This window comes from Globicephala melas, chromosome 3 (genome assembly GCF_963455315.2).
Source record: "Globicephala melas chromosome 3, mGloMel1.2, whole genome shotgun sequence".
Lineage (NCBI taxonomy): Eukaryota > Metazoa > Chordata > Mammalia > Artiodactyla > Delphinidae > Globicephala > Globicephala melas.
This window is the reverse complement of record NC_083316.1, coordinates 143217569-143230975: the sequence shown is the minus strand read 5'-3', so window position 1 is coordinate 143230975 and position 13407 is coordinate 143217569. Positions and strand designations below refer to the sequence as shown.

At 44.8% G+C, this 13407-nt stretch overlaps 1 protein-coding gene across 6 annotated transcripts in view; it reads right to left on the bottom strand.

Annotated features, from left to right (window-relative positions):
* TENM2 (teneurin transmembrane protein 2) overlaps nt 1-13407 on the bottom strand; it is a 3004989-nt gene that overhangs the window by 65749 nt on the left and 2925833 nt on the right. For all 6 annotated transcript variants that reach the window (XM_060296575.1, XM_060296573.1, XM_060296574.1 and 3 more), the window contains 3 exons: nt 9812-9955; nt 9136-9385; nt 2029-2049 (listed from right to left, as the gene is read on the bottom strand). In XM_060296575.1, coding sequence (XP_060152558.1) covers nt 2029-2049; nt 9136-9385; nt 9812-9955 — 415 coding nt within the window. The remainder of the gene's footprint in view (nt 1-2028; nt 2050-9135; nt 9386-9811; nt 9956-13407) is intronic.

Below are 13407 nucleotides of genomic sequence, written 5' to 3'. Positions count from 1 at the left end.
TCCTAGATTCCTTACTGGGGTAATAAAGAAGTCAAACCAGAGCATCACTCACGACCCTTTGGGCTCAAACCCTACACTGTCATCCCTCTGCACTGTCTGTCCCTGGCTGGAGGCTGAGACCAGAATGGGTACTCGTGCTATTCCCACACTGGTGATTAGCATCACTGCCCCTAGGATGCAAGCAGCAGACGCCTCTCTGTCCTAGTGTGGGAGACTAGGTTTTGGCGCCACATGCCTAAAATGAGCACAGGTCTTTTTTTTTTTTCCTTTTTTCAGTTATTTTTCAACTGTAGTTTGGAATTATGGGAAGAGAGGAGCTGGGAAAGGTGAAGGGAAGGTGAGGGCGATGGTAGTGTTGGATACATCTGTCCTGTAGACAGTAGCTGGTCAATTACTAATGAAAACACCACCATTTGGGTTCTTGCCTGAGTTAAGGAAGAGAAGAACAAGGAAGCCATTTTTAGGAACAGTTTGTGCGTCGAGACCGTCTTTCATTCCAGCCTCTCCTCAGGTCGCTATTAAGGCATATCAACGAGAATCAAGGTCTTTCTAAAATTCCAGCCTAGATAACAGGTCTGGGAGAGTAGGCTACCTGGGTTCCTTTCCTTCCTTCCTTCCTTCTTTTCTCGCCTACTAAGTCTTGAGAGACTATCTATACACGCAAAACAAATTAGGGCAGAAAGGGAAAAAATTCATGCCATTTTCTAATTAGACGCTGTGCTTTGTCACTGACCACACAGGAGCTGGTACCATCATCCGAAGAATCAGGGCACTGCACACCTGTGCCTGTCTGTGAGCAAGATAATTCATTCTGGGCTTTCTAGGGAGCCCAATTCAAGGAGGCTTTTCAAAATCTCCGGCAGAAGAGCAGCCCGTTGAGGGGGTGGGGTCAGTTCTTGCCGGGAGCCCATTCTTCCCAGGGCCTCATAACTCATTTCAATCAACATTCTTGCAGAGGAGCTCAGGGAGATGGATGGCCATGCTTTCACACTGGGGCTATGGCAAAGGTCAGATGGAGTGTGGAAGTTTGAAGCGGGTGTCCTTCCGGGGCATTGCTGCCTTTGAAAACATCTGGCCCAGTGGGGGTGTCTAAAACCAGCCAATTTGGGTGTGCCTGAGATGGAGGAGGCAGAGGACTCGTACGCGAGGCTTTTGCACCGACTTTGATGATCTTGTACGGCTTTATTCTTTGTCTAATTTTGACCTAACATCACGCAGGAGCCTCTGCCAACTTCATTTCAAGGAGGGAAGAGAAGGATTCCCTTGAGTATTAAAATACATTGCTTTGTTTTTTCCTCCTCTTCCAAATAAAAAGAAGGTCACTTTTCTTCCATTTTAGTGCAACCTGGAGTTTTCCTAACGTTGTAACAGGAAGCTCCCCAGAGCAACATGCACATATATGTGAATTGGACCAATATGGTTTAGGCGATCTTCTCAGAGCATGACAAAGCCTACTTAAACAAAAAGTACTCGGTTCACACCCTTCATAATACTTAAAAGTGACTGAATTCCATGGCAATTTCCAATGCATCTGACTGTTGGATTCATTCTGACCAGCAGATTGGCAATTAACTTGTTTTTCTTTTTTCTTTTTTAAAGTGACCATATATCCAGGGGAAAAAAAAATCATTAAGGAGTTTGAAAATGAGTTTTTGACCCGTTTCCAGTTCATTAAAGCTTTTGTGAACCCAGTCCAGCATTTACAAAAGCTAGAAGTTTGCCTCAAATGTTTAGCCCAATTATGGACCGCACTGAGTAGTCGGGATGAAAGTTTGCTGAGGGTTCATTACCTTGCACTTGCATCTTCCGGAAATTCTAATTACTGTCAGCTTATTTGGTTCCTTTTTGACTGAATTTCATAATTGCTAAAGCTTATCATATCCACAACACACAATTAGCACATAAAAAGTTACTATGTTTGGTACATAAAAATATACAACATTACACAAGAAAGCACAGAACAAAAAGCAAACACAAGGTAGCAAACGAACCACATCGAATTATACGAGAAAGACTTCTTCATCTTACCTATGTTTAAACTCTTTATTTCTTTAGAGAAAGAAAACAGAAGGAAAAAGAACAAACAGTTAGCGGAAGAACTGATGATAAAGCAAACATAACATTTTCGTTTCTTGTGTAATGGGCTCCCCCCCAAAAGGCACTCTTTTTCTTTTTTTTTTTTTCCCTTCTAGCTGACGGCTCCCAGCACAATTATCTGGGAAGCTCCTCTGATCTTGGATTCCTCCCGGCCATTGGAGAATCTAGACAAGAAAGCTTGAATTCTCTGACCAGCAATGGGGCATCACGTGACACAGGTGGCAACAGGTGAAACAGGCTAATGAAGGGTTGGCACGCAGGTTACCTCTTGAGTGCCAACACCTATCGATTGGTAATGGCTGCTGGGAGGGCGGGAGTGGGAGGATTCTGAAGCCAAATTCAAGCTCAGCCGTCAAGAGTGCTGGGACGCCTTTGGAACATCCGCCTTGGGTGTGGTGATGCCTGAACCATCTACTTGCCACTGGTGCATTACAGAGTCTGTCCCACCCGAGAGAGCGAGCGGCCCTGCCCACAGCCAACTGCATTTGCCAAACACCCTGTTGAACCCTGAGAGTCTCAACCATTTCCTCGCTCTGCTCCTTGCCCCCTCCCCTCTCCCCATCTCCCTCGCCCGCGTGGGCCCCCAAGTGTGCATTCTTTCTTACAGATAACACCCATCAGTGAAACTCACAGGCGATTACCATCCTCTCGTAATTGGAGCCAAAGACTCCAGTTCACATTCTTTTTCGGAAAACTAGTCAAAGTGTTGCTTCTGTTTTCTTTTAAGAATAAAAATACACGTCAGTTCCAACAGGAGAGTGGCTGAATCTTAAGGGCATTGAGGAGAAGAGGAGAGAGGCTAGGGCCTTAAATAGAAAAGTGCTCCCCACTCCTGAGGCTCCTAGGCCAACGTGGAAGAAACCCCTGACCCCTCTTTCCCTTCCAGCTAAGGGAGGAGGCTTCAAGGAAGGAACAAAGAGGGTTTAATGCCCTGATTCCTGCCTGGGTGCGGCTCGGGTCTCTGCCGGGCGCCATCATTAGTGGTGGGTTTGCACAGGGATTACATTTTTATATTTTATTCCAACATGTTAGTTTTTACATTAAAAAAAAGTTAATTAAATGATGCTGATAACTCTTGAGCTCTGACTGACATAGTGCAATTTAAGATTCATTCTGCAAAGCCTGGTGTGTCAGGGTGGCAGCCAGGAATTCTCACATCTATTTTATATTGCTTAATGAAAGTGAAATGTTATCTGCCGCCAGTGGTAGTCATATTTGGCTCTTAATTATTGCAATATCGATTCCACTTTTTTTCAGTCAAGATTTTGTCAAAAGACTGGTTGGGATTTGGGTCTGCAGACCCGACCTACTTCTTTGCCAAGAACATCTGCTTTAAGTTGATTAATATAATACCTGTGTTGGGGGAAGGAGAAGGCAGGGGTGACTAAGTCACTGAGACTGCAGAGTGCAAATGATCATGTAGATCTGAACTTTGGAGAAAGGCTGAGGTCACCGCGATTCCAGACCAAGGCCATTAGCAGAGTGGGTGTTTAGCAGGCAACAAACCCAGATAAGAGCACCGGTGAGTCAGTCTGTGTATTGGGTTGGCCACAATGTTCGTTCAGTTCATGAATCCTTTGTTCGATAAAGTCCTTGGTGAAAATGAAAAAGGTCTTTTATTTTTCTTAAAACCAAACAAACTTTTGGGCCAACCCAACAGAAGAGCATAGGTGCCCTACTTACAAGGGACAGGCCTAGGCTTTGCGTCCATGGCTTCAAAGAAACCAACCCTTTGAGGAAAAAGTGGTGTCTCGGATTTGAGAACTGAGAAGGATTAGCTCTTCACACTGTGGAGTCTCAATGACTCCCTGCAAAGCCTTCAGGGTCTCCCCAAGCCTTCTCCGCTCGTCTCAGGGAGCTCTCAGCAGGCTGTCTTGTGATTTATGTGTGTGTGCTTGTCTTCCTAGCTTCATCGTGAACAGAAGCGAGTAAGTAAATCTGGACATGACTGACTCATCTCCATACAGCTGATTCTTAGTAGAGAGCCCCGGAGAGAGTAAGGGCTGGAAAAATGGGTTCTTGAGTGGAGGAAGGAATAGGCTGCTTCCCTTAGCGCTGCCAGACCCTGCCTTGGATGAGTTCCAATCCCTCACGTTCTGCTCAGAATCACAGAGCTGCAATAAGATGAGACTGTTGTCTCTTTTCATTCCAATTCTATCCCTCTGTGCCACAGAACAGGGTGGAGTTGGAGCCACCAGTTTTTGTTTGTATGTTTTAGTTCTAACTCAAGAGAAGTGAGTTGAGATACATATAGTTCAGTTTTAGGCGGATGTACTTATGCAGCTCATACGTGGTCCTTCTACCATCTTTTAGATGGTTGCAGGCCATTCTGGTACTCACGGCTTTCAGGAATCCTCCTGCCCTATCATGCCAACTCACCTAGCATCATTACAGAAAGTGGCGTGCTCAATGGAGAAGTCATATATCGTGGAAGTGTAATAGTTAATTAACAACAAATTTTAGGTTATTTGTCTGGATGTTGTGATGTTTGCACTAATTGTCAGACTTTCCAAATTTGCAATTTGTTTTGGTTTCTTTTCTTATCCTAAATAATAGTCAGTTTCATTCCCAAATTGCATAAGATTCAGGCCCCATGAAACCTGGGTACCTCCTTGGTGAAGGAGCTTTGAACACAGTGCCAAGAACTGTCCAAAATTGTATGGAAATATCGTTGTCATTGTTACTCTGGGTAGGTGCTGTGTTATATTTTGTTTCCTGACCTCCATGTTTATACCCTGACCTCACAGAGGAAGCATTCCTCTCTGACTACAATCTCATTCTCCTCCCTAATGTTCTACGTTGGCATTAAGCAGGGTCTGTTGGAGCTGTACTCTTAGGCAAAGCTGGCCTTTGGGGAAGCTTACTTTCAATTTCTGCTGCCCTTGCCCGCCTTCCTAGGCTCCCACTTTTCTTGCGTCTCTTCCCTCTCTAGCACTCACACATTTGGGCTGGACCATTCCCTCCCCTAAACATCCTCCCTGGTGCAATGATGCTGCTGACCTACCCCAATACCTCCGTCAGAATCTCAGCATGGGGAAGTGTTTTAGATGGAAAAAAAGCATAGTTCATATCATAATATAATTTTATAATGGGAAAATGAAAAGAAAAGTAGAATTTCAAACATGAAGGAAAGTGTGAGATTCTTATGTTTATGGAAAGGGGCCAAGTTAAGAAAAGGCAGAGCGACACTGTCCCGTCCGTCATCATTTACTGCCTCACACTGGGGTTCACGTCTTGAGATAGTCTCAAATGGGGGGAGAAAGGAAAACTTTCCCGCTGACCAAAGTTCACCCTAAGATGTGAGTGACTGACAGATTTACTCTATTCCCCAGGGCCTGGGTTTCCCAAGGACCATCTGAAGAGGGTGATAGTTATGAGAAGGGAAATGGGCTCCTAGAGGTGGGGTATCAGGCTTTCTGGGGAGGTGGGTGTTGAAAATGTCTTGAATGCCGGTGGAATTGGAGCTGCCAGGTGATAACCGGTTTACCTAGGAATAAGGCTCCTTCTACCATCAGAAGTTTTTCAAGCACGTAGAACTCTGCCCCTGCATGTTTTGGTTAGGCAAAGGAAGAAGCAAGGGAGAAGGAGAGTGAACGTTTAAATAAAATTCGGGTTCGGAGGGTCAGCTCTGGGTTGGGTAAGTGAGACAGGGACGGGCACCGACTCCCAAAACTGGATCGTTCAGCTGCCAACTCACACTGGAGAAAAGACAGAAGCACGACAGGTCTCTCCCTGCCCGCCCATGGCCCCCCACCTCCCCGCCCTTTGCTGGTTACTGTTTTGAAGACAGGGGATTGACATCCCTTTGTTTTCCGGTATGTTGTGGGAAGAAAAGAGGAATCAAACCAGTGTTCTTGTTAAAGCTTAACTTCTAATCGCCTGGATACCTGGCTGATAAAACAAGAGCGAGTCCAAAGGCGGTTAAAAAGGGGGAAAAAAAAAAAAATCACAGCCGTGAAGGGAAATTGACAGTTACACTTCTCCGCAGCTGTCCTCAATGTCACCACGTGGGCCCTTAGCTTGTACCATTGATGTTGTGGCCCCTGCAACTTCAGAGACGTGGAATCAGGGACAAACTCCAACCAAACGGTGGATGCTGGTCTTCGTCCCCTTTAACCCAAGCAACATGTCTTGACCCCCTCCTGTGGGCCAGGCGCCGCTCTGGGCATCAAGGGGCAAAGATGTCAAAGGTGCCGGCTCTACAGAAGTTCACACCCTGGGGCCCTACAGACTTGCAGAAATAGCTAAAAAACAAGGCAGTCGATGGTGTCACCTTTGTGGAAAATTAGAGTTAAGTGGCCCAGGGGAGGGAGAGAATTATTTCTGCTGGGGAGACTGGGTTTCATGGAAGAGCCCAGTCTTAAAGATGGAACTGATGAGGGAGACGAGGTAGAGAAGGTATTTTAAGTAGAGTGAGTCAAGGTGTGGAGGCGGGGATGGGCAGGCAAGGGCTGACGTGGCTCTGAGCGGGAAGAGAGGCGACAAAGAAGCCAGGACCAGATGTGGAGGGTGACAAATGCCAGATGAAATCATGCAGCCCTCATGGAAAAGCCCAGCGCCAGCTCCACCCCCTTCGCTGCCTGCTTTCACGGCTCTCCACTGCCCAGAGGATGCCTACGAAGAAGATGCTTTACTAGGGTAAAAAAGGAAGTAAACGTATTAGGAAAGGGACCTAGCTGGGGAGCTCTAGGAGGGTGGCTTGTCTGATTGTCATTTGGACGGACTGAGGATTATCCAGCCTCTTCCACTTTGCGTCCTTCTTCCTCTCACTGTTCGCCTTTCAATGATTACACCCTCTTACTCTACCCCATGGCCTCCCCCTCTGTGTTTCCATGATGGTTGGCTGTTGGCTCTTCCAGAACACTCAGCTTGAGTTGCCTTTTCTTGCCCAGGTCCCCATCTCTCACCCTCGAATGGGTGCTCTTTGAGCCTGGGTTTCATCCCCTTTTGGACCCTCAGAGCCCAGCATGGGCCTGACCAACCCTAATGCTTGGTAAACACATCCTGGATCACTGATCACAGAGGCTGGAACCTTCTTGGGTGGAAGCTGGGTTTTCTTCTCTCCTTTTACCCCTCCCAGTGCCCGGCACGGTCTCAGCTCCTCAGAACACTCAGCATCACTTTCTGGTGGTCAGAGCACTAATCTCTCCCCCAGGAGGGGCCTCAGACACACAGAATGTAGGTGCGCCCTGTGACTTCTTCTAAGTCCTTCAGTTGGCAGCTGAAGCTGCCTCAGAAAAGACCACCGCCCATTTGGTTGCTCAGGTCAAAATCCCAGCATCACCCTTGATTCTTCTCTCCTCTCTCTTTTTTCCCCTCATTTTTTTTACACCCTATAAACACAATTCCTATCAGATTTACTTCGAAAATATATTCCAGTTGGAAGCTCCCCATCTCCCCTGCTACCACCCTAGTCCATGTCACCATCCCCCAAATCCTGGACAATTGCTACAGCTCCCAACTGTAGTCTTACACCCCAACAGTCCATTCTTCACCCAATAGCCAGAGTCCTCTTTAAAAAATGCAAATCAGATCATGTCAGCTCCACCCCCCTTCCTACTTCCAAATTCCAATGGCTGTGCATTACATAATGGAAAAGAAAAAGAATGCATATGTATGTATAACTGAATCACTTTGCTCTACAGCAGAAATGAACACAACACAGTAAATCAACTATACTTTAATAAAATCAATTTAAAAGCAGAATACGATTCACACGTGTCGACATGGTCATTCAGACCCTGAAGCGCTGGTCCCCTATCTACCTCTCTGCCCCACTCTGAGACACTCTCAGAAGTCCACACTGGACTTCCATCAGTTCCTTAAATAAGCAGGCTGTTTGCTGATGTTAGAGCTTTGGCACAACTTTTCTCTGCCTGGGATACTCTTTCCCCAGGTCTTCACGTGGCTGATCTCATCATTCAGGTCCCACCTCAAATAGTATCACCTAGGATGAGGGGTTTCTCTGACTACTTTATCTTACGAAGCTTCTTTCTCCCTCCTTCCCACCACCACGGTTCTATTTCTTACCCCGTTAGAGTTTCCTTATGGCATTTAGTGCTTCTTGAAAAATTTTTCATTTGTCCACATGATGTAATTTGAAGTTCCCTGTCAGACCACAAACACACCTGAGGCTTTGCTTGTTCCTCTGTTTGTTTTGGGTTTTTTTCCCTTCGCCAGACAGTTCCGCACATAGTATATATTTGCCTTGTTGAATGAATTATTTCCCTTATTCATAGACTGCATTTCTCCCTCTACCTACAGATCCCTCTCTAGGTTTGAGGGCCTAGAATCAACTTTCCTGAAAAGAGAGTTTCAAAGAGCTTTTGTCCAGCACAGAGACCTGGACTTCAGACTCAGTAGCTAGCAATGGCCAGGAGGAATCTCCCAGGGGTGGACAGAAGTTACCTAGCAAGGCCTATGCAGTACTTCTAAGTCAGATCCTAGTAAGTGTGCACAGATATCCAGAAAATTCATAGTGAGCCAGCACACAGAGGTGCCCAATATAAATGCCTGAACTAATAAATGAATGTCAGAGGTTCTGAAACTTGGATGTGCGTCAGACTCTTCTACAGAGCCTGTCAAAGAGAAGAGATGCCTCGGCCCTTCTCTAGACTTACTGAACCAGTGCCCCCGGGGGTGGGCTCCAGGAATCTGTATTTGTAAGAAGTACCACTTTAGAAACCCGTGAAATGGACCATCAGCTTCAAGTAGTGGTCCTTTCACTATTTGGTGTGTGTCAGATTCACATGTGAAGGTTTTATACAACACGGCTACCCAGGTCCCACCCCAGCACCTTGACCGAAGGCTTTCTCCTTTGCTGTAAGGCAGGTGTCGACCACTGTACTAGATACACATGCAGTGTTTTATAGACACACAAAGCATTTCCCCTAGTCCTTATCTGATTCCAGGCCTAGGTTTTAAACCTCAGCCCGTCACACAGAATCTGTATTCTCTGGAACCCCACCATTTACCCAAGGAAGTTTCGTAGCACTGGGAGCAATAGGGCAAAAGAAGGTTTTCTGTGCAGTCACTTACCGTAACTCCAAGATGCTGGTCACGTTTCGGGAGGGAAAGATGCGCCGGATGTAATTGAAGTCACCGACGAAGAGGCTCCCATCGACTCCAACAGCCAGAGCTACTGGGGCTAGCAGCTTGTTGCCTTCAGCAAGGCCGTTGCAGCTGGGACAGGAAATGCTCCGGCGGCGGCCGTTGCCCATGATGCTGGTGATGATGGCGGGCTGCTGGGTCAGGAACTGGTTCTCCCCAGTGCCCTTGTGTAGGATTCCTGGGGCAGGGGCAGTAAATGGGGGCAGTTATTGCAGCCCTCTGGGGAGGACACTTCTATAGGCTTACTGAGGATGAGGGGAAGTGACAGAGGGAAGAGAAACAGTAGGAAACGGCAACTTTGGGGAGCTCCCCAACTTCCTCATGATGCTGAGAGAGCTGTCATAGGATAGGGAGACCCCAAGGCCATGGTACGGGGTAAGATCACATTTGTAGAGATCACTGAAGAAGAACTGTGAGGTACACTAAGGTGGATGGTCTGGAAAAAAACAGCTCAACATTCCTTGACATTTTCGAGTATTTTGGTCATTTGATGAAAAAGAGCTACGGGAAGGGGAGGGGGCTACCACTTAAATGTCAAGGCCGGAGAGAAGGTTCCAGAGGCAAGACTAGGCCGTATTTGGGAAAAGGAAATGTGCTCACGTACCACTTTTAACGTTGAGGATGTGATGTTTGTCCAGGGACCAGCCCCCGAGGTTGGAAGGGTCCAGCTCAAATCCCTGAAGGAGGGCTGTCCTTTTCTCCCACAGGATGAGACTGGGGCAGGTCTCATATTCAAACCCGACAGACACTGAAAGATAAAAGGGGGTGGGGCAGAGTGGGAGATGAGAGAGTTTTCTTGATTACTCCAGAGCCCTCCAGCAGGAATGAGAAACTTGTGCTCACGGTAATACAGATTCAGCTCAAAAAACTCACTCAAGGCAGGCTGATTGCTTTTCTCCTTGTGATTCCATACAATATTAAATTCAAATTTCAAGCTGAACTCAACCTTGAAACTTTACACAGTCATAGTCTGTGGGGATAGAAAGAACTTTCCAATGAACAGCTGGTTTTCAAACATGACCCCAGCGATGGGGAGGGAAGGGATGAATCATTTAGAAACTGAACACAACGCTCCTTTAGAGACGGACAGGAGACCGTTTCCCTTAGCCTGTTCACGGCCTGCATTCGCTATATTTTGTGTTATTTATTTTCACTCACTAGGAGAAAGACCTATGGAAGCCCTGTGGCTCATTTATAAGGAGATTCTGGAGGCGACAGCTTGTGTTAGCTGAGGCACTTTGTACATTCACTGAGGATTCCAGAGAGTTCCAAGTGAGGCAGGCATGGGGACACCGCCTGCCAATTATATGGCAATTCAGTGGGGAACAGAATCCAAAAACTATAAAAATCCTGCATTTGCCACATGGACAAATAGGAGAGAGGGGTGGGAGAAGAAGGATTTTAGTTCCAGTTCTGTTCCAGCTCACACTTCCTCGTGGCTCCATCTCCCCCGTGTGTAAAACAGAGCAAGTGAAGCCTCAGTTTCTCAGAGAGATGTCGTGAGGACAGAGGAGACAAAACGCCGAGATGCCGTACATTTTTAGTTGGAACGCCGCTTTAGAAACATGAGGCCTTGTTATTATGGCTGTTCCTTCCACATTAAATTCTTAACTATGTGTGTCACCTTTGGGGATTCTCCACAGCTTTTTTTAAATCCTGAGATACAGGAGTGTTGAAATGAAGGAGAGGTACATTTTATCTTTTAAAAAAACCCATGTATGTACTGGCTTGTCCTCTGAAAATTCCAAGAAACAATGACCAACTCAGTAGCAAAGAGAAGTGCTAGTGCCTGGTTTGTGGCCTTGAAATATTATTTCTCATTAACAGGAATCAGGGCTCCTTGAAGAAACGGCTGGAACAAGAAATGAACAACAGAAGACCAGGCGATTTGATCACACCAGATAGCAAGGAAGGAAATACAATCTACTAGGGCCACGTCAAAAGAATTTGGGAATCAGCTTGAAGAAGCTTCCACTGACCAAAGATGAGACAATTTGACTATGAGGAAAGATAATAACTTCAATGGATATATTAGAGGTATTTCATCCTGTGAGTTCATAATGGTATTTAAAAACACTGATTTGCCACCAGTAGAGGATGTGAGAGAGTCAACTTATTAGGTTGAAAACTGGTAAATAAAGGGAAAGAATCAAGCATTTATCCTTTCTTTCTTATTTGAACTGTACCTCAAATAACCAAGTAGTTAATGAGAAAGTATCTCTATATAAAAGTATTCTAGCTAGTAAATAATAAAGAAGCAATGACAGAATTAAAATATCATTTTGCAATCCCTAATGACCTAATGAATCTAGGCAATGAGCATCAATGCTGCTGAAATCACAAAAGAATAGACAGGCTGACATTAGTCACCTCCAGACAGAAGAAGACAGAACCATCTATCAAGCTGTCTTGCTTAAAAAAAAAAAATCAAAGAATAAAATACTTAGGAATAAATTTAACCAAGGAGGTGAAAGACCTGTACACGGAAAATGACAAGAAAGTGATGAAAGAAACTGGAGAGGACACAAATAAATGGAAAGATACTCTATGCTCATGGATTAGAAGAATTAATATTGTTAAAATGTCCATACTACCCAAAGCAAAGTACAGATTCAATGTAATCCCTATCAAAATTCCAATGCTATTTTTTCACAGAAATAGAAAAAACACTCCCAAAACCTGTATGGAACCACAAAATTCTGAACTGTCAAAGCTATCTTGAGAAGAAGAACAAAGCTAGAGGCAACACACGCTCAGATTTCAAACTATATTACATGGCTATAGTAACCAAAACAGTATGGTGCTGGCATGAAAACAGACACAAAGATCAATGGAGTAGATTAGAGAGTCCAGAAGTAAACCCAAGCATACATAGTCTATTAATTTATGACAAAGGAGCCAAGAATATACAATGGGCAAAGGACACTCTCTTCAATAAATGGGTTGGGAAAGCTGGACAGCCACATGTGAAAAAAAAAAGAAAAAGAAAAAGAAATTGTACCACTCTAGGCCACTCACAAAAATGAACTCAAATGGATTAAAAGCTTGAATATGAGACCTAAAACCACAGAACTCCTAGAAGAAAACATAGGCAATAAGCTCCTTAACGTCAGTCATTGCAATGATTTTTTGAATTTGACACCCAAAGCAAAGGAAACTAAAGCAGAAAGGAACAAGTGGGACTACATCAAACTAAAAAGCTTCTGCACAGCAAATGAAACCATTCATAAAATGATAAGGAAACCTACTGAATGAGAGAAAATATTTGCAAATCATATATCGGATAAGGGGCTAATGTCCAAAGTATATAAAGAACTCATACCACTTGACAGCCAAAAACCAAAGAACGCAATTAAAAAATGGGCAAAGGAACTGAATAGACATCTATCCAAAGAAGACATACACAAGGCCAATGGTATGTGAAAAGATGCTCAGCATCACTAATCTTCAGGGAAATGCAAATCAAACCTATGATGAGATATCACCTCACCCCTGTCAGAACGGCTATCATCAAAAAGAGGATGTGGAGAAAAGGAACCCTTGTGCACTGTTGGTGGGAATGTAAACTGGTGCAGCCATTATGGAAAACAGTATGGAGGTTTCTCAAAAACTTAAAAATAAAACTACCATAGGACCCAGCAATTCCACTTCTTGGTATCTATCTGGAGGAAACAAAAACATCAACAGTGAAAAGATATATGCACCCCTATATTCGTTGCAGCATTACTTACAATAGCTAAGATAGAGAAACAACCAAGGTGTCCATCGACAGATGAATGGATAGAAATGACGTGATATACAATCAATGAAATATTATTCAGCCATACAAAAGAATGAAATCTTGCCATTTGTGACAACATGAATAGACTTTGAGGGCATTATGTTAAGTGAAATAAGTCAGATAAAGAAAGACAAATACTGTATAATCTCACCTATATGTGGATCTAAAAATCTGTGTAAATAGGAATATCATTTGCTCTAAATGCCCCAATGTTTTATTGTGATAAATAGTAAATTTTGGGGACTTCCCTGGTGGCACAGTGGTTAAGAATCCACCTGCCACTTCAGGGGACATGGGTTCAAGCCCTGGTCTGGGAAGATCTCACATGCCACAGAGCAACTAAGCCCATGCACCACAACTACTGAGCCTGCGCTCTAGAGCCTGTGAGCCACAGCTACTGAAGCCCGTGCGCCTAGAGC